At 51.0% G+C, this 18,917-nt stretch overlaps 7 protein-coding genes across 7 annotated transcripts; 6 read left to right on the top strand and 1 right to left on the bottom strand.

Moving 5' to 3' along the window:
• Positions 1-958: 958 nt before the first annotated feature.
• On the top strand, positions 959-2,271 carry N7496_009921 (60S ribosomal uL13 domain-containing protein; the record flags this gene model as incomplete). The annotated part of the gene is made up of 4 exons (XM_056702834.1): positions 959-1,117; positions 1,272-1,407; positions 1,581-1,893; positions 1,974-2,271. Coding segments are annotated over 4 exons (747 nt in total), but the record flags the coding sequence as incomplete, so codon positions are not given.
• A 1,329-nt stretch (positions 2,272-3,600) lies between these two features.
• Positions 3,601-4,825, top strand: N7496_009920 (Gfo/Idh/MocA family oxidoreductase; the record flags this gene model as incomplete). Its single annotated transcript, XM_056702833.1, has 3 exons — positions 3,601-3,645; positions 3,698-4,528; positions 4,589-4,825. 3 exons carry the CDS (start codon positions 3,601-3,603, stop codon positions 4,823-4,825), a joined length of 1,113 nt encoding a protein of 370 aa, XP_056551833.1.
• Positions 4,826-5,402: 577 nt separating this feature from the next.
• Positions 5,403-7,443, top strand: N7496_009919 (putative AMP-binding domain protein; the record flags this gene model as incomplete). Its single annotated transcript, XM_056702832.1, has 5 exons — positions 5,403-5,546; positions 5,657-5,852; positions 5,921-6,367; positions 6,432-7,061; positions 7,127-7,443. The coding sequence occupies 5 exons, from the start codon at positions 5,403-5,405 to the stop codon at positions 7,441-7,443; spliced, it is 1,734 nt and encodes a 577-aa protein (XP_056551832.1).
• An 876-nt stretch (positions 7,444-8,319) lies between these two features.
• N7496_009918 (putative ubiquitin ligase complex F-box protein GRR1) lies at positions 8,320-10,141 on the top strand (the record flags this gene model as incomplete). The annotated part of the gene is made up of 2 exons (XM_056702831.1): positions 8,320-9,738; positions 9,806-10,141. 2 exons carry the CDS (start codon positions 8,320-8,322, stop codon positions 10,139-10,141), a joined length of 1,755 nt encoding a protein of 584 aa, XP_056551831.1.
• A 571-nt stretch (positions 10,142-10,712) lies between these two features.
• Positions 10,713-13,643, top strand: N7496_009917 (M28 family metallopeptidase; the record flags this gene model as incomplete). The annotated part of the gene is made up of 1 exon (XM_056702830.1): positions 10,713-13,643. One exon carries the CDS (start codon positions 10,713-10,715, stop codon positions 13,641-13,643), a length of 2,931 nt encoding a protein of 976 aa, XP_056551830.1.
• A 570-nt stretch (positions 13,644-14,213) lies between these two features.
• N7496_009916 (uncharacterized protein) lies at positions 14,214-14,570 on the top strand (the record flags this gene model as incomplete). Its single annotated transcript, XM_056702829.1, has 1 exon — positions 14,214-14,570. The coding sequence occupies one exon, from the start codon at positions 14,214-14,216 to the stop codon at positions 14,568-14,570; it is 357 nt and encodes a 118-aa protein (XP_056551829.1).
• Positions 14,571-16,172: 1,602 nt separating this feature from the next.
• N7496_009915 (uncharacterized protein) lies at positions 16,173-18,702 on the bottom strand (the record flags this gene model as incomplete). The annotated part of the gene is made up of 5 exons (XM_056702828.1): positions 16,173-17,062; positions 17,117-17,438; positions 17,501-17,570; positions 17,632-18,566; positions 18,634-18,702. The coding sequence occupies 5 exons, from the start codon at positions 18,700-18,702 to the stop codon at positions 16,173-16,175; spliced, it is 2,286 nt and encodes a 761-aa protein (XP_056551828.1).
• Between the last annotated feature and the right edge of the window lie 215 nt (positions 18,703-18,917).

Genomic DNA, 18,917 nt, shown 5'->3' with positions numbered 1-18,917 from the left:
TCTAACATTTGGTATATTGCTTCTTCTGGTGATACTGATGCTAATTATAGGGGCTTGAATAGCTATTCCACGAGAAAAAATCATTATGGCCGCTACCTTGTCGTTGCCTTCGGTCATATCGACAGATCTTGTCGTGACTACGGCTGGGTGTGACTTGAACTTCGATTTTCTACAAGAAACTCAAAATACTCATACATCCTTTACAACTTAATATGCATCTGTCATGGGTGCCATTTGCAGAGAATTTCCTAAGAGAGACCACTTCTCAACGAGCAATATTCACGTGCTATTTAAAGGACCGGCTGGGGAGTAGTTGGTAAGGGCCACCATACTTCCAGTGGTATCGCACAATAGAGGAACGTCTCCAGGTCCTAATTGAAAGTGTTTTTCTGCGATTAACTGCCTAGAATGGGGGAGAGTAGTCCAGGGACAACTCGAAATTACTCCGTTCAAACTGCGAAAAGACACACACTACCAGCCATATTGTACTTGACTCCCCACGATCTAGATGGATATATGCGTATTAGTCATCTTCTCCATGATGATCTCGAAGATCCGGCATCATAATCTATTGAGATCACTATAGATAATATCGGTCCAAGCATCATTGGATTGCCATGGCTGCATAGGGAGATACTGATTAGTAGAACAGTATTGACAGACCCGACTGAAATCCGAGATGTCCATCCAATGGGATCTCACACTACCCGTAGATCACGATCCCCTGGCTTATCAATTGGATTTCTAGAACGTTGCCACACTAGCAGCCCTAATGGCATGCCCTAAAGGCGTGGGTGAGATGGCACCACAATTCCAAAGATTGGGGCAAATAGAAATGATGACATAATCAGCGCTTTCGGCGGCAGGCGGGTCGCAGTGCAGCGCACCACGTGACCTGTAGATCCCGTGATTGGCCGGTCTTAGGGCTGCGGCCCTCACCCACTAATCCACACACAGCCGTGCAGTCGGGGCTCGCTTAACCCCCTTCGCCTGCGATCCATCCGACTTCGTTGTGTGCGTTGAACTTGACTCCAACGACAACAACCGCCGACAACCATCCAACCTTCCTTTCCACAAAGGTGACAGAGCAGGATGTCCTCTTTCGAACCAGTGGTGCGTTTCCTGATATCCCCCAACGCTTTGCATGCCATGCCATCGATCTCGTCCGCCACCTCTCAAACCTCAAATCTCAAATCTTCAACATCTTCAACTTTTGGCGTGGAACACCCCGGAAAGACCGTGATCGCTGACTGAATGTTTCTGGAATATAGGTCGTCATCGACGGCAAGGGACACCTCCTTGGTCGCCTGGCCAGCACTGTCGCCAAGCAGCTGCTCAACGGCCAGAAGATCGTCGTTGTGAGATGTGAGGCCCTCAACATCTCCGGCGAGTTCTTCCGCGCGAAGCGTACGTTCAACCCTCTCCCGATTTCTTTCGTTATATACGGTGGTCGAAAAAGATAGCGAAGGACCAAGAGCAGGGCATTTTGTGACTTTTTGCGACTCGGCTCCTTGGAGGATACAACCACGACATTCTGTGGCGAACACACCGCTAACTTGAACTTTTTCGTCGACCTACAGTGAAGTACCACGCCTACCTCCGCAAGATGACTCGTTTCAACCCCACTCGCGGTGGTCCCTTCCACTTCCGCGCTCCCTCCCGCATCTTCTACAAGGCTGTCCGCGGCATGATTCCCCACAAGACTGCCCGCGGTGCTGCCGCCATGGAGCGCCTGAAGGTCTTCGAGGGTGTCCCCCCTCCCTACGACAAGAAGAAGCGCGTTGTCGTTCCCCAGGCCCTCCGTGTCCTGCGTCTGCGCCCCGGCCGCAAGTACTGCACCGTTGGCCGTCTCAGCCACGAGGTTGGCTGGAAGTACCAGGATGTCGTTTCTCGGTACGTTACAATCTACCACACCCTGCTTGGAGTGGTTTCTACGATATTGGCTCGAAATGATACTAATCTTCTATTTACAGCCTTGAGGAGCGCCGGAAGGTTAAGAGCAAGGCTTACTACGAGCGCAAGAAGGCCGCTCGCCGTAACCTCGCCAAGGCGGAGCAGGGTGCGAATGTTGACAGCAAGACCAAGAGCCAGCTCGCTCAGCTCGGCTACTAGATACCTCATAAAGAGCGGCCGGTTGTTGTGAGTGACGGATCTGGGTTGGGATCGCGAACGGTTTTGTTGCAGCGAACTTGAACGGCAAGCCGAGATCGACCTTTTTCTATTGGGCCTGGACCCCCCGTCTGTGTTATCTTGTTTTCATTCTCTGTGAATACCACTGCCCTTGACTGGGTCGTGACGGACATGGGATCGGGAACGGTGATCTGGCGGGGGATTTACTGGGTTTCTTCGGAAATTCTCAAAAGCAGAAAAAACGGAGTCGCGGGATGAAAGGTTGTCTAAAATAGCTGGCTGTTGTCTCGCGCCGTGGCGGTTTAATCCAAAACAAATTTTCAAGAGTTCACAAAGAGTTCAACATGATCTTATGACGATGCAGGTTTTATTTTTTTCTTCTACCTCGCGCGCACCTTAATTCTCGTTTCTTTTTGTATCTCTTCGTAGACATTTGCTCGACCAGCTCCACCTGACACAAATATTCGTTGGCCCAGCGATTTAGTGTCCTATGACGCTATCTCGGCCTTATCACTCGAGCTTATCTAGTTAAGGGTTAGCAATTGGAGTTCCGTCCAACGACCCGACTTGTCTCCACACAATCTAAATTGTCTAGATCTGAAGCCCTATTCATGCCCTCGCGCACAACGGTTGTGACTGGTTCTAGCTATTCACATTCAGGCATTTTTTGTAGCTCAAAAACATCTACCTCGGTCTTCTCTATCTATTCCATTTCGAAAATTCCTTCGCCCCTATGGAGGTTGCATATATATCCCGCGCACGCAGAGCCATGCCTGGTGGACGAGTCCAAGACACTCTACATGGAGATAACCACCCAGTTATGGCTATACTATCTTTGATATAGAGTATGCAACACCGTTTCCTCGCCGATCAACCTAATGCCAAATAGTATACTAAGACTCGGTAGACAGAGCCATCGCTAGCTCTGCAACAAATTGAGTTGCGTCTACCTATTTCCGAAATATCTTCGAAGGAATGAGATCTTGTTCCGATACTGATGAATTACCGCAGCTGTAGTCTAGAATTCAAGGTCAATGGCTTATATAGCCCTAGATATCTTCAGTATATAGAACTTCAAAGCAAACTGGATTTGGTGTATTGGGTTGGAAGATATAGGCTAGACCACCAGATATATTCGCAAACTGGCCGCCATCTCGTCGCTATTTGCATATACCTTATTCTTTAGATATAATCCAGCAGATTGTATCTAACAAAGATTAGAGTGTTTCTCAAAACACTGAAAATTTCATACTATACGTCCGAGGCTCGCTGGACTATGAAGTCGTTGGGGAGCCCTGTATGTGATGAGGGTTCGGAGCAGACTGGTCCCCGCATGGTGGGATGTTCAACGAGACCCACTTCCAACATCCGACTGTAATGAGGCCACCCAGCTTTTGAACCTATGACCAAAGATATCACAGGTCAATTCCAATCGAGCCCCTGATTCGACCACTCCGTATCCCCGACAATATGTCTTCTCCTCAAAGACTCGGTCTTGGCATTATCGGTGCCGGTGTACGAAATCTCTCCCTGGATCTTGAACATACGGCTAATGATCTACCTCCAGGAGGTCTTCCAAGTCTGTCATGGGCCTTGTCTCTTGCTTTTATCGCACCTATTTAAGATTGAATCCATCTGTGATCTGTCACCTACCACGGTAGAGCACTGCGCGACCAAGTTCAATGTCCCACACAAGACCACCACCCCGCAAGAGGTGATTGACAACCACAACGTCCAAACAGTCTTCATCCTCACCTCGGATGAAAGCCATGCCCCGCTAGCTATTGCCAGCCTCAAAGCGGGCAAGAGCGTCTTTATTGAGAAGCCGGTATCTCTGTCTCTCCCTTCTATGGAATCGATCATCGAGGCCGAGAAGAATGCACCTGGAGGTGCCCGAGTCTTCGTGGGCTATATGCGTCGCTATGCTCCCAGCTTCCTGCAAGCTTTCAAGCGAGAGATTGCCACCATCCCTAAAATCCTGTATGCACGAGTCCGTGACTTTAGCGGACCTAATGCGCAGTTCGTCAACCAAAGTGGTACATTCCAGGTCAAAAATTCTGATTACCCTGCCGGGGCAACAGAGGAGCGAGACGCACGATTGGAAGCTCTATTTGCAGAGGCGTTCCCGAACCAGGAGATCACGGATGAAAAGCGCAAGTTTTGCCGCTTCCTTGGTAGCCTTGGGTCTCATGATATTTCTCTCATGCGTGAAGTCCTTGGTTTCCCCGAGAGTGTCGTTGGCGTGTCTGCAAATGATCCTTTCTACAGCGCCATCATGAATTTCCGCAATCAAGATGGCTCAACTTATTCGACCACCTATGAGAGTGGTATTGATGGCGTTCCAGTCTTTGATGCCCATATCGCAGTGTACGGAGCTAACAAGAGAGTGACAATCAAGGTATGTGGCCTATTCATGCTCTGTTGTTAATCGAAAGAAGAGACTGACTCGTACCTACAGTACGATAGCCCTTACGTCAAAGGGCTGCCGATCTATGTTGAGGTGGAAGAGCCGAACGAGCATGGCGAGATTCAGCGGCGGACTATGCTGTCGTCGTACGAAGATGCTTATACGGCCGAGCTTCAGGAAATGCATGCAGCATTTGTGCATGGCAAAGCTATCAAGACAAGTGTCGAAGATGCCAAGAAGGATCTTGAGATCTATAATATGATGTACAAGAGTTGGAGCGGGAAGTAGCTGCAATGCAGCCCTTTTTTCACATCTAACTGTACAGAGGTTGCAATTGGAAATGATGATCCTATTCTCCCAGGCTCTCTGCTGCACTATACTTCATCCATCTATCCGGGCTATATAGCCGCGGGTCTCCGGTACATCCATAGATTCCATGTGTCCGAAAAGAAGCCATTCTTGACTGCGCTTTAGAATTGGGTCTAGCAAAAGCATAGTCGAGCAAATATTTGCTTCATTTTACATGCCCTCCATTTTCACCCAGCGTCAAGCCTCAGGTCTGAATATAAATTCTGTAGAGCACGTTGTTATTCAGATCATTGACTTCAATACTATTTCCAGCGGCCAGAATTCCCGAGTACCCGCTTGTGAAGATGATCGGCCCGCAATAGCGGCGGCGACGGCGGCCCCGAGGTTACCCTGACTAAGAAGACTGTTTCCCCGCATTTCTCCAACAAGCTGAACCGACTTTACTTTGGCATATTTCCCCTGTCCCTCCCTTCCGTTGCATAGACCTGCAAAGCAATTCGGTCGTGTAACAACAATATCGTGCTTTGCTTCAATAGGCACTCTCAACACATATATCATGTCCAGTGTTACGTCCCGACTATCGGGCCTGCTGGGCCATTTGACAGGGTCTCCGGCGCCAGCTCCTTTCGAGCATCGCATCAACCATCACACGCTCTCACCGACATTTTTCCTTCCTCGAGCGGCAGCAATTGAACCGAATGTATGTTTTCAGATTATTTTCATTTCGGGGTATTCACCTTGGAATGAGTCTTGCTCTATCTTGGGCTCCATGTTGGAAAACAAGCCGCTGACCGAGGAGAACTAATCCAGGCCGAGGCAATTTACCATGTTACCGCAAACAACAAAATCCTACGTCGAACTTACAGCGAGACCGCAGACCGCGCACGCGGTCTGGCATATTTCTTGAAGAAGAAGGGATTCCGCAGAGTCGGCATTCTTTGCCCAAATACTCCGGCGTTCTTGGAATCGATATTTGGCATTGCCGCGGCCGGTGCGGTTAACGTTGGTACGTTTCGCAATATGAGAAAGAATTGACGAATTGAGAATCCTGGCTAACACGCAAAAAAAACTCAGCTGTCAACTACCGCCTAAAGCAAGATGACATCGCCTATATCTTTGACCACGGCGATGTAGACGTGATCATTGTGGACCAGGAATTTGTCCCCCTCCTTGAAACCTACCGGTCGCAACATCCTAACGTTCCGATTATCTTGGATACTGATACCGATGCCACCGAAGGCGAATTGACGGGTCCCTTTGACGATGCAGTGCTAGAAGGCTTGAAACACGACTCGGAGACCGGGGCACAGGGCTGGGCGGGTCTCGAAGCTCAAGCCGCCGATGAAGAATCCTTAATTGCATTGGCTTATACCAGCGGCACTACCGCTAGACCTAAAGGTGTTGAATATACCCATCGAGGCTGTTATCTGGCAGCTTTGGGCAATATCATCGAGTCTGGGTTGAATTCCCACCAGGGACGGGCCAAGTATTTGTGGACATTGCCCATGTTCCATGCGATGGGTTCGTGAAGTTACCCCATATATGATGTTCTCACGAGCGCTCCGAAAACTAATCGAGTTTACAGGATGGACCTTCCCGTGGGCAATTACTGCGGTCCGTGGCACACACTATTGTCTCCGCAAGATCGACTACCCCGAGATTTGGCGCCTACTGAAAGAAGAGCATATTAGCCATTTCAACGCGGCACCGACAGTCAACACACTTCTGTGCAATGCGAAAGAAGCCGAACGGCTTCCCGAGCCAGTTCGGGTTACTGTGGCAGCTAGTCCACCTACACCTCACCTTTTCGAGCAAATGACCAACCTGAATCTCCATCCGGTGCACGTTTACGGCATGACGGAGACGTATGGACCGATCACCAAGGGATACTACCTCCCAGAGTGGGATACTATCCCGTTGAAAGAGAAATACCAGAAGATGGCCCGGCAGGGCCATGGCTTCATCACCAGTCTGCCCGTGCGGGTAATCCAGACCGAGGTGCCCGAAGATACGATCACCGACGTCAAGCGAGATGGCAAAGAGATCGGTGAGATCGTGTTCTTCGGAAACATCTGCGCCAAGGGATACTATAAGGACCCCGAGGCGACTCGGAAGCTCTTTGCGGGCGGGGTGTTGCACTCGGGGGATCTGGCTGTTTGGCATCCCGATGGTGCAGTCCAGATTCTCGATCGCTCCAAGGATATCATTATTAGTGGTAAGTGGAACTAACCATTAACAATTTGCGTTCTATTGTGAATTATTCACTAACTGCGTGATTAGGTGGCGAGAATATCTCTTCCGTGGCATTGGAGTCGATGCTCGCCACGCATCCCGACATTCTCGAGGCCGGCGTCGTGTCCGTTCCCGACAGCCACTGGGGAGAGCGACCGAAGGCATTCATCACGGTCAAAGAGGGCAAGAGTCTAGAGGGGGCTGATGTGATCAACTGGGCTCGGAATGCCAGTGACATCAGCAAGTTCATGATCCCACGTGAGGTCGAGGTCGTGGCGGAGTTGCCCAAGACTAGCACGGGCAAGATTCGAAAGAACGTGCTGCGCGAGTGGGTGAAGGGATCCGATCGAAATGTTGGGAACTGATATTTTGTAAGAAGACCATAGTTACCTATAGAATAACTCCCTGGATATGGGATTTGCCGTGTTTGTAATGAGAACCTGGATAGTAAGTGTAGTCAAGCCGATCGGCAAGTCTTTCCCATCGGGACATCATCAGCTGCAACTGCACGGGACCACATCAAGCGCCCTAGAGTCGGTAGTATACTACAGTAGTAGAGACTACAACAATAGACAAAGAACCTCTCTTCCTCGTTCCTGATGAATTTATAATCATTTTTGCCCCCCCATCTTATCACATCTCGATAAGCAGCTTGGCGACTCTCCGCGCTTATGAGACCGGCCGCATTTGCCTCATCCCCCTCCATTGCCGCCTGCGTCCCTTTTACGCACACTCGCCCTGCACAACTTCCCCCTTGGGATCTTCAAGGGGCTTGCAGGCCATGCGTTGACCAGTTCTCACTTCTGATCTGACCTTTGCGGCCCCCATCCTTCTTCATTTTTCCTCCATCTAACCCATCGTCATCTCGGAACGTCTAAGCGCTCCGATCCTCAGCTCTCAGACTTACCACTCGCGTCACCTCTTGCCCCATCACATCCCTCGACAAACGACACCCACCCCGACCTCATCGCATCCCTTACAACAGCCTTACCGAGTCCTTGATCGGTATCAATAGGACTGGCTGCGATCTATCGGCCCGCATCCTGCCCGATCGAGACTTTGGAGATCCCAAACTACAAACTCTCTCTCGTTCATCCTTCGCCTCACCACACACAAACAACAACACACATCCCGCCCATGCAACTATCACCCTTCACGAAGTAATGAGATTTCACCCTTACGACGACCCGAAAAGAAAATCGAATTGGACCTCGAGTACCGACTCTTCCCCGGCGGCCAAGATGCCTCCACGCCCTCGCCCCTCCGCTCGTCTCTCGAGCGAAGCACCCTCCGAAACCTCCTCCTCGACTTCCCCGGAACGCGCTGCAGACGATGATACTGATTTCTTCATGGCTCAAGCCAACGACTCCCAGTCGTCGATTGGTGTCGCTACCTTCCGCGACCTCCACGTGCACGCGACTCGATCTGCCCCGGTGCCACCGATCGGCCGCCTCCCTCCCGAGATCTTGATCGCAATCTTCTCCAAGCTTGCGTCGCCAGTCGACATGTTAAACTGCATGTTGGTATGCCGAAACTGGGCTTCTAACAGCGTTGGGATTCTATGGCATCGCCCTTCGTGCAATAACTGGGACAACCTAAAGAGCGTTGCGTCATCCGTGGGGCAGCCCGATAGCCTCTTCGCCTATGCGGATCTCATCAAGCGGCTCAATCTATCCGCGTTGACTGAGGACGTCAGTGATGGCACGGTGGTCCCCTTTACACAGTGCAAGCGAGTGGAGCGGTTGACATTAACAAACTGCTCGAAACTTACGGATAAAGGCGTGTCAGATCTGGTGGAGGGCAACCGACATCTCCAAGCACTGGATGTTTCTGACCTCCGATCCTTGACCGATCACACTCTCTACACAGTGGCAAGGAATTGTCCGCGTCTGCAAGGCTTGAATATCACGGGATGTTCCAAAGTCACGGATGATTCGCTGCTGGTTGTCTCGCAGAATTGCCGTCACATTAAAAGACTAAAACTGAACGGTGTGTCGAACGTTACTGATCGGTCGATCCTATCGTTTGCAGAGAACTGTCCAGCAATCCTGGAGATTGACTTGCATGACTGCAAGCTGGTGACTAGCCCCTCAGTTACAGCGCTGCTTACTACGCTACGTCATCTAAGGGAGCTCCGACTGGCACACTGCACGGAGATCAATGATTCGGCATTCCTCAACCTGCCCGAACGAATGACATTTGATAGCCTGCGCATTCTCGATTTGACGGCCTGTGAAAATGTCAAAGATGACGCCGTTGAGCGGATCGTGAGCGCTGCTCCTCGTCTCCGAAACCTGGTATTGGCCAAGTGCCGCTTCATCACGGATCGCTCGGTCTCTGCCATTTGCAAACTGGGCAAGAATCTTCATTACGTTCATCTGGGCCATTGCTCAAACATCACCGACGGCGCGGTCATTCAACTGATCAAGTCTTGTAACCGCATTCGCTACATCGATTTGGCTTGCTGCAACCGCTTGACCGATCTCAGTGTACAGCAGCTGGCTACTTTGCCGAAGCTTCGCCGTATTGGCCTGGTCAAATGCCAAGCTATCACCAACCAAAGTATTCTTGCTCTGGCCCACCCTCCTAGAGCCAATCACCCGATGGTCAGCAACCTGGAGCGGGTTCATCTCAGTTACTGTGTCGGCCTGGACATGAAGGTACGTCCCTCCTCCCCGTCCCTCATAAACTTCTGCTTTGGCTATCTTATACTGATTTTCTATGCAGGGAATTCGTCCTCTGATCAATAACTGCCCACGCCTTACACACTTGAGCTTGACTGGCGTGCAAGCATTCCTTCGGGAAAACCTGACGGCGTTCTGTCGGGAAGCTCCACCAGAGTTCACCCAACAGCAAAGAGACGTCTTTTGTGTTTTCAGCGGCGAAGGCGTGACTCGCCTTCGCGATTACCTGAACCGTGAATTTTCGCCCCATCCCGAAGAAACCGAAGCCACCATGTACGACGATGACGACGAACTGGACGAAGACGAGGGACGGATGACCGGTCTGATGCATGCCACGGGCATCAACGACGAAGAATACATGGATGTCCCCTCTCAATGATACGATACCCAATTCCGCTCTCTTCCTTTTTGTTTGATTTTTTTTGGGGGGCACACCCATTCTATCGCCAGCTGTTTTGTTTCTTCTTGTTTTGCGTCTCTGTCGATCTAAACCGGAGGCCCCTCACTTTGATTTGCATCCTCTGCTTTTTGTCTTGACCATCCGTTTGGCCTCCTTTCTCCGTCAGCGCCTGGCGTCAGGAACACCTCGCAAGCTGTCATATTTCTACCCATATGAGCGAAATTACCCCCCTCCGATGTCTGTTATTCTAGGAAATGCATTGTGCGGTAGCGATCACGGCCTTAACGGCCTTTATTCCATGTCTTATCTACTTAGGTATTTTTTGAATTACATTGCATTTATACACTTTTCAAAAAGGCTCGTGGGTTATTTCAAAATCGAACTCGCAATGCAGGGAGGGGGCTGGTGTCGTGCAACCTCATTGTAACCTTAGCTTTAGCGTAAATCACCGTCAAACTTCGAGAGCTCCCCCCGCACTCCGCTTCCCTTCTCCAAATCTCACCTTTCCACTCGCCCTCGACTGCTTCACTTGCTTCGACCTCCTCCGGCGATGGCTCCTCCTAGGGCCAGAAATCCCCTGGCCTTTACACCGTGGCCGGTGACCATCATCACCACCGCGGTGTTTCTCGCCTTGATCATCCCTATCCTAGTCATCCACCTGAACGTCCCGGCCGCCCCCCGAACCAGCCCCGAAGGATTGAACCTCACCGAGGCATGGCAGGACCTTCAGACACTCACTAGAGGCTATCACCCGTATAACTCGCATGAAAACGACCATGTGCGCGCGTGGCTACTTGAGCGCATCGACGCGATCCAGCGATCCGCCCCGCCCGCCGAAGCTTATCAGCCGGATGAGAAAAAACCCGAGGTCATCGTCTTTGATGATCTGGCCTCGAACCTGACATTCTTCGACCAACGCAGCGGCGTGTACTTTGAAGGTACTAATATCCTCGTTTACATCCGCGGTTGGGAAGATCAGAAGGACAATTGGTGGGAGACACCGGGGAAGTTGCCCACCGGTAAGGGCGGAGTGCTGGTCAACGCGCACTACGACAGCGTGTCAACTGGCTATGGAGCTACAGATGACGGCGTCGGTGTCGTGACATGCCTGCAGTTGGTCAAGTACTTCCTCTCGCCCGGCCATGCGCCGCGTCGCGGCCTGGTGGTGCTGTTTAACAACGGCGAGGAGGACTACCTGAATGGCGCCCGTGCGTTCAGCCAGCATCCGATGGCCAAGTTCGCGCATACCTTCCTTAACCTGGAGGGTGCCGGTGCTGGTGGTCGGGCGACCTTGTTCCGCAGCACGGATACTGAAGTCACCCAGGCATATGCAAAGTCCAAGTACCCCTTCGGATCTATAGTCAGCGCAAACGGGTTCGAACTGGTCGGTAGCCAGACTGATTACGTTGTCTTTGATGGTGAGATGGGAATGCGCGGGCTAGATGTTGCATTTTACGAGCCGCGCGCGAGGTACCATACTGATCAGGATGATGCGCGACACACCAGTATGGACTCTGTGTGGCATATGCTTTCTGCGGCGGTTGCTACCACCGAGGAGCTTGTTTCTGACGATACTGACCGATTCGATGGTCGGGTCCGAGATGATGGCAACGTACCTAATGGCCAAGGTACGAAGGCTGTCTGGTTCGATTTGTTCGGCAGCGCATTCGCTGTCTTCCGTCTGCATACTCTCTTCGCCCTGTCCGTGACCTTGTTGATTGTGGCACCTTTGACTTTGCTCGTGACTAGCATTGCCCTGTCTCAGGCAGATAAGATGTATTTGTTCCGGTCGTCGGTGCAGTTGGAGACGAGTGATGAGAAGGTCTCACTCCAAGGTCTTCGAGGATTCTTCCGGTTCCCATTCTTGATCGGAATTCCTACCGCTGTCGTTGTTGGCTTTGCTTATATGCTAGCAAAGATCAACCCGCTCATCATACACAGCAGTACCTACGCCGTGTGGAGTATGATGATCTCTGCTTGGATCTTCCTTGCTTGGTTCGTGTCCTGCGTTGCTGATTTCGCACGCCCATCTGCTTTCCACCGAGTGTACACTTGCACGTGGATGTTTGTTATTTCCTGGGCTTTGTTGGTTCTCGCCACAGTTGTCGAGAATGAGAGTCAAATGGGTGGTGGCTATTTCACACTTTTCTACTTTGCAGGCATCTTCTTGGCCACGTGGATTTCCTACCTTGAACTCTTCTCTCTTCCGAGAAAGTCAGAGTACGTCGGTCAATTGTCTCAAGACTCACGGCAGCCAAGCAGCTATGGCAGCCGACTTGGCACGGGCACCGAGAACGAGGATGAGGAAGCAGCCGATGAGGAGCCAACCGAGTCGACGTCTCTGCTGCGTGGTCAACAGCGAACTACGTTTGCAAACTACGTCAACGTTCCTGGCGACTACTCGACCAGTCCAGGACTTGATGAGGATGAAGAAAAAGATTCAAACGTCTATGGACATGAGCAAGCGTGGAGTGCGTCGATGCCCAGCTGGACCTGGGTGGTCCAGCTGCTTCTCACCCTTCCGATTAATATCACCCTTCTCGCCCCTTTATCTTTGATTGCGACTAGTGCTCTGTACCAAACGGGCCAGGACGGTGATCCCACGTTGGTTGTGTACCTGCTCATGGCGCTCTTCATCACATTGATCCTCATTCCGATCCTGCCATACATCCACCGTTTCACCTACCACATCCCGGTCTTCCTGTTCTTGGTCCTCATCGGCACTCTCATCTACAACCTGGTCGCCTTCCCCTTCTCCGACTCCAACCGCGTGAAGCTCTACTTCTCGCAGCAAGTCGATCTGGACCGAGGCAACTCCACGGCCTATCTTGCTGGTGTCAGCCCCTTCGTTGAAGACGTTGTCCGTGGTCTACCCAACGCAGAGGGCCAGACAGCTTGCAAGACCTATGTTAGACACGGAAAGCTTTTGCAATGCTCTTGGCCTGGCGCCGAACCGCACGTTGTTCCCAGCAACGATGCCTCTGCCCCATCGCCTGGTCCTTCGGTAGACTGGGTCTCTTATAGCATCTCTCGTCCCGAGAGCAGCACTCGCTCCGTTCGCTTTGAAGTTTCGGGTCTGAACACCCGCACTTGTCGTATCACGATGGATAGCCACCCCATCAAAACCTTCAGTGTTGTCGGATCCTCCGCCTTTGATAAGCGTTTCATCAAGCCGGCTGCAGATGGAATGCAAGAGATTCGCCTTTGGAGCCGTACATGGGATGGCTCGTGGACGGTGGACATTGAGTTCAATCAGCACGACGCCCAAGCTGAAAAGGCTGGATCTCTCAAGGGTCGCATTTCGTGTCTCTGGAGCGATGACAATAACCCCGATCTCATTCCGGCGTTGACTGAAGCCAGACAATATACTCCTGCGTGGGTTGCTTTGACCAAGCTGGCCGACGGCCTGGTCGAGGGGTACCGCGAGTTTGAGCTTGTGAAGGTTGAGTCTGGGGTATGGGAGCAGAAGAAAGCCGAGTAAAGTCACTTCTATGGACCATAGAGTGAAATCTTTGTTTGAATTTCCTGCAGGCGTTATGTCATGCTCTTTTCTGTTTCTCTCCATCGTTACTCAAACCCGGGGGCTGTCTGATGTATTCTGGGTATGCAATATCATACCCATAGCACCATAATCATTCCAATTGATTTCGGCAATTTGGTATTGACCTTGTACTCCAATTGACCCTAACATCGAACCATCCATTTCGTAGCGAATAACTTGTTCACATCACAGCGCAAGAAAAAGTAGCAGCCACCGCAGACGAAATCACCCCTCCAGCCACATTCTTAGCTATGAATTTAACAAAATCCTTCGTTCGAGACTTTATCGGAAGTCCCTGGTCCCCAGATACAGTACGATTATACCTGATGACATCGCTAGTGACAACCGTCAAATTGGGATACTGACCCAGAATATCCAGAACATGTTTTTCGACCAATGCACTAGCTCTGATATGCACTATTCCATCCGCGAGGGCGACGAAGAATTCGTTAGCTCGGTAGGGATTTAGAGCGGCGAACTAGCCACGAGTCAGCTCATCAACCCTCCAGGATGAAGTCAATGGTAGAAAACGCATACCACCAGATCACCCTGTCGAACACGTCTGAGTATCTTGAGAAGACTCGGATATTCATCGCCGAGAGACCACTTGGCCGAACCATCGGTGAAAATGGCTACATAAGTATCGTAAATTCCGAGGGTACACGATTTGAACCGTCCAGTTTCAGTGCTCATGTCCCTGCCAAGTTGGCGGGAGACCCATTGGCACCGTCCTGTCCTTTCACTAGTGGCGAAGTATTCTCCGATTATAGGGCCGAACTGGACTCGACAGTTGACGTCTCCTTCTATGGCGAGGAATCTCTGCAGTGGGAGGTATATTGGATCGAGGCGGGATTTGCATACTTGTAGGATCTCAGAGTCAAATTTCTTTTTATCTCGGGTTGAATGGCTATTACCTAGAGATCGATTATCTGGAGTCCAAACCATGAAGATATTGTCGTGTGCGTCACATGCTAGATTCTTGATTGCTTTGATAGGACGGCTTGCGATCCATTCGTAGTAGTAATTTGGCATGCGCTGGCTGGGTATCGATCAGTCTAGTCCTTTTATTTCCTTATCTTGCACTTCAACTCACCTACAATGCCCCTCGGTGTGATCTAGGGTGTAGGTACCAGGCTTCCCGAATGAGAAGTATAGATCGTACACTGACATGGCGAGAAGACAATAGCAGGGCGATAAAGTTACTTGACAGTCAACATATATCTAGCCTTTTGCTCTGAAAGCTTCCAGGAATCAGACTCAAAGAGGGGGCTTCTTGGTCCTCTTATGCCCGACTTTCGTGGGCCTGCCCTCAGGCCTTGGGGATGTCATGCGTGAAGCTCCGCATTTCGGCAACAATGTATTCAAAACGTGTATCTAGAGAAAATTTCACCGCTCCAAGTCTTCGAACAAATGGAGTATACCATGTTTAGCCGTGGACGAATGCGTAAATGCTTTTTTTGTCGGTTCATCCAAGTTGATAACCTGCCACGAGGCCCTGAGGTCATGCGGCCCGAACAAGACTCCTTCCGTTTAGGTAGTACCAGCACGAGCAATAAGGGTTATTGGGGGTTCTTTTCTAACGATATCATAATCATTAGCGCTGACTGTTTGTTTCACAGCATACTGCGCCCCGTTTCTAGACTTGACTCATTCTACCTTCCTCCATGGTGAGGTGTTAGGAAGCATGTGCCAGTGCGTCTGTGAGTCCGTTGAGGTCTGCCGAAGAAATTGGCAATACATCACCAGAAGGAGAATAAAAACGCAGTGTAACCATCAGAAGAGTTATGCGGCTCGGGAACTTCTGCATGTGTCTGTATCAAGTAGTCGCCATTAAACTTCATCTAAGCAGTTGAGTCCAAGTCTATAGGGAAGATACCTTCATTTACTGTGCGGATAGCATCGGTCAAGCTTTGAGACTTACTTCTACCAGTTTATAGACTATGATGACCATACAAAGCTCCATGTTGCCAAATCAATGCTCCTGTATGGTCTTCGGTGCAGCTCACGCATCTTTTAGGTATCACAATGACGATGTCTGGTCGGCCGGTGCTGTGAATTGACCGTCTCAATACTGTCTAAGCACGCACTGTAGAATCCGTGGAAGTGGATGAGGGCTTTCAAAGATGTTTACTCTTCAATTTATTTGGTTCTAATATCTGGAAAGGACCAAGAATATTGAATGCATGCCGGCTAGGACATCCTTCCATCCAAGACCTTAACAAGACCCCGTTTGTGGGAACTCAATTTCTTAGACAAAAATGACTCAAAACATCACTTTCATCAAGGATGCCCAATAGTATAGATACAGCGGGGGGTTCATCTCCCTGTGAGACATATTTACTGGTAAGCCTTATTCCTAGTGATAGCCAGGAAAGCCAGCGACCACAACTGCCGAATATCGGATTCTGCATCATCAACAAATCAGTATAAGTCCTCGAATACCAAGTACCTTGGTAGGACCAAGGTACCTCAACAAGGCAAACAAAACTTACCAGTCTGCGAACCACCACCAGGCGGCGGCAACACTCCCAAAGGCGTAACCTGGAAATCACCATCCCGATAAACCCACGACCAGACTTCCCCAGAAAGCTGACTCTCATTCTGCTCAATAGAGTCCCAAAGCTCATTATACGCCGCCTTGACATTCCCGTAAACAGAGTCATCTGCACAGAAAGCCGGGATTGGAGCAACATTACCGTTGTCCTTGTTTTTCGCTTGGCCGTATCGGCCGGAGACGGAAAAGTTAGTGGACAACTCGCACCGGCCGAGTTGGAGCTCCAGGCCCTTGGCCATCATGGCGAGCTGCCAGGACCAAATAACCGTGCCGTGGTATGCGCCTGTAGTCCAGTTCTGCGCGTAGACGGAGTCTCCGCCAAAAGCTGGGTTTGCGACGATCATGCTGGCGGAGGTCATTAGGCCTGCTGGGAAGGTGCGGCGGATGTTGGTGGCGGAGTTGTTGAGGAAGGGGGTTAGTTGGGTGTCATCTGTGGTGTTGAGGAGGAAGTGGCGGAAACAATCGTCCGTGTTCATGACTTCTACCTTTGTCAGGTTATTGTTGCCATCGAGGGCGACGGCGTGGAAGACGACGTCGTCGGTGATTGAGGCGGCTTGGTCGGGGCCCGGGAAGGATGATTCGTTCTTGTAGGATGCGACTAGTTCTTGGGCTTTGGATTGAGGGATGGACACCTTGAAGAAGTCAAGGGTCTTTTCTTCCCAGACCTGGGCGTACTTGGTGGCGAGCTTGGACCATTTCTTGTGCTTGGGGTAGATACCCTGGCGAGCCAGGGCGGCGGTGGAGCGAAGTGCTGCTGGGACGAGGGCTGTGTTTACATCGTAAGGGATGCGACCTCCACCAAGGCCTGTTGCATGTTATGTTAGATAAAGCTTGCTCGGCAATGGGGGTTCAAGCATACCATATTCGCTGTCTCTCCATTCTCCGACGACTTGTCCATCCTTGAGATGAATCAGATTGGCCTTTGTCTGCTTCTCAGCAAACGGACGAGCAAGACGCATGATGCGTTCGGCACTGATCAGTGCAAGATCACCCCAAGTTAGATTCTGGTTCTCGGCATTGACCAATCCAGCCGAAGTCCTAGTTCTTGCATTAGCCATGAGATCAAAGGAAAGAGAGAAGAGGCTTAGGTACTTGAAGAAAGACGCAGCTCGTTTCTGTCCAACGGGGTTGTCCAGGAAATACTTTTGCATCAAAACAGGAAGGAAATAATCCGAATCGATCTGTGATCCATTAGTATAAGGAAATCTACCGCATAGTGCACCACCCCTCGGTAAACACTCACCATCTTGTAGTCGCAGCCCATAGCAGAACTAGTAATATTGTTCTGCAAATTCGTCCATGTGGCATAGTCACTGTAGCAATCAGCATCTCCAATCCAAAAATTGCAATCCCAATACCACACGATAAACTCACCCAATAGTCTCCTCATGGCAAACACTACCATCGGTACGATTCACCCGCTCCAAAACAGCCCCAATGACAGCCTCCATAGCACTACCATTCCCCGAGCTAAGCACCGGCTCCAAAAGCAGCGCCGAGATCATCGAGTCGCGTCCAAAGTACGTCAAGAAGCGCCACGCACCAGCCAACAACTTCTCCGAATACGACAAGAACGATAGCGCAGCGGCCTGGCCTGGACTAGTCGTGGTCAGATTGCTAGAGGCACTGTTTAGCACGGACGAAGGCTTGAGAGCCGTGAGTTGCGGGTAGTTCATAGACGCAGAGATGAGGTAGTCACCAGCCGTGAAGGAGAGTGTGCGGTTAGAGACGGTCACTTTGCCATTCGTTCCATTTGAATACGGAGTGAAGGTAAGCGATGTAGAAGTAACATTGTCCAGCCATGTACGCTGCAGCGAGGCACTGCCATCGTTATTCGCGACGAACTGGATAGCATCCTGGATCTCGGAATGCAGGAGACTAGGACCCTCGACAAAGTCGCGGATAGTACGGATACTACCCAGGATAGGAACTGTCAGAGTCGCAGAGGAATTGAAGCGTAACACGCCCTGAATACCGACGCTGGGGTTTGCAGAGCTGTTTGCTCCTGCCGTGTATACGGGACCCAGGGGCTGGCCAACTGTCGAATTGACCATTTCAAGGGACAAGGTGCCATTGACGCCGTTCTGGGGCGCAAAGTATGCGCATACGCCGCTATCACCTGCGGGCCAGGCTACGACCAGCCGGGGGCCGATGAGGGTGAGGTCGCTTTGTGGAAGCGGGCTCGTGATGACCGCTTGTGCGGCGACATTGCAGTCTGAGTAGAAGTAGTTGTCGTAGGGTGGGTCACTTAGTGATAGTGTCGAGGCGGCGGTATCACACTTTGGGGCACTAGAGCGGGCGTGGAGGCGCTGGGAAGGGAGGGAACTAGTGAGCGGGATGAAGCTACTGAAAGTATGTTGGGGTAGCGCCACTTACTGCGTCACCACTTTGTGCTGTGGCAGCGACGAGGCTCCCGAACAGCGACAGCTTCAGGAGGCTATTCATGATGCCGGTTCTTCTAGAGACAATCCTGTCTTTCTAGAAGAGATGGTAGAGACCCTTGTGGTATTTAAGCCATGCGACGCGGTTGTATTGGACATATCGACCTTCCCGAAGAAGTGTAGATGAACGTAAAGTGGGCCTGGTTTCCCCCCCGTGGGGTTGGGGCAAGTCCAAAAAAGGTGGAGCTGCCACCAGCACATGGAGGTCAAAACCTTCGA

This window comes from Penicillium cataractarum, assembly GCF_028827025.1.
Source record: "Penicillium cataractarum strain IBT 29864 chromosome Unknown utg000008l, whole genome shotgun sequence".
Taxonomy (NCBI): Eukaryota; Fungi; Ascomycota; class Eurotiomycetes; order Eurotiales; family Aspergillaceae; genus Penicillium; species Penicillium cataractarum.
Note: the sequence above shows the minus strand (reverse complement) of the source record. Positions and strands in the feature narration are given on the sequence as shown.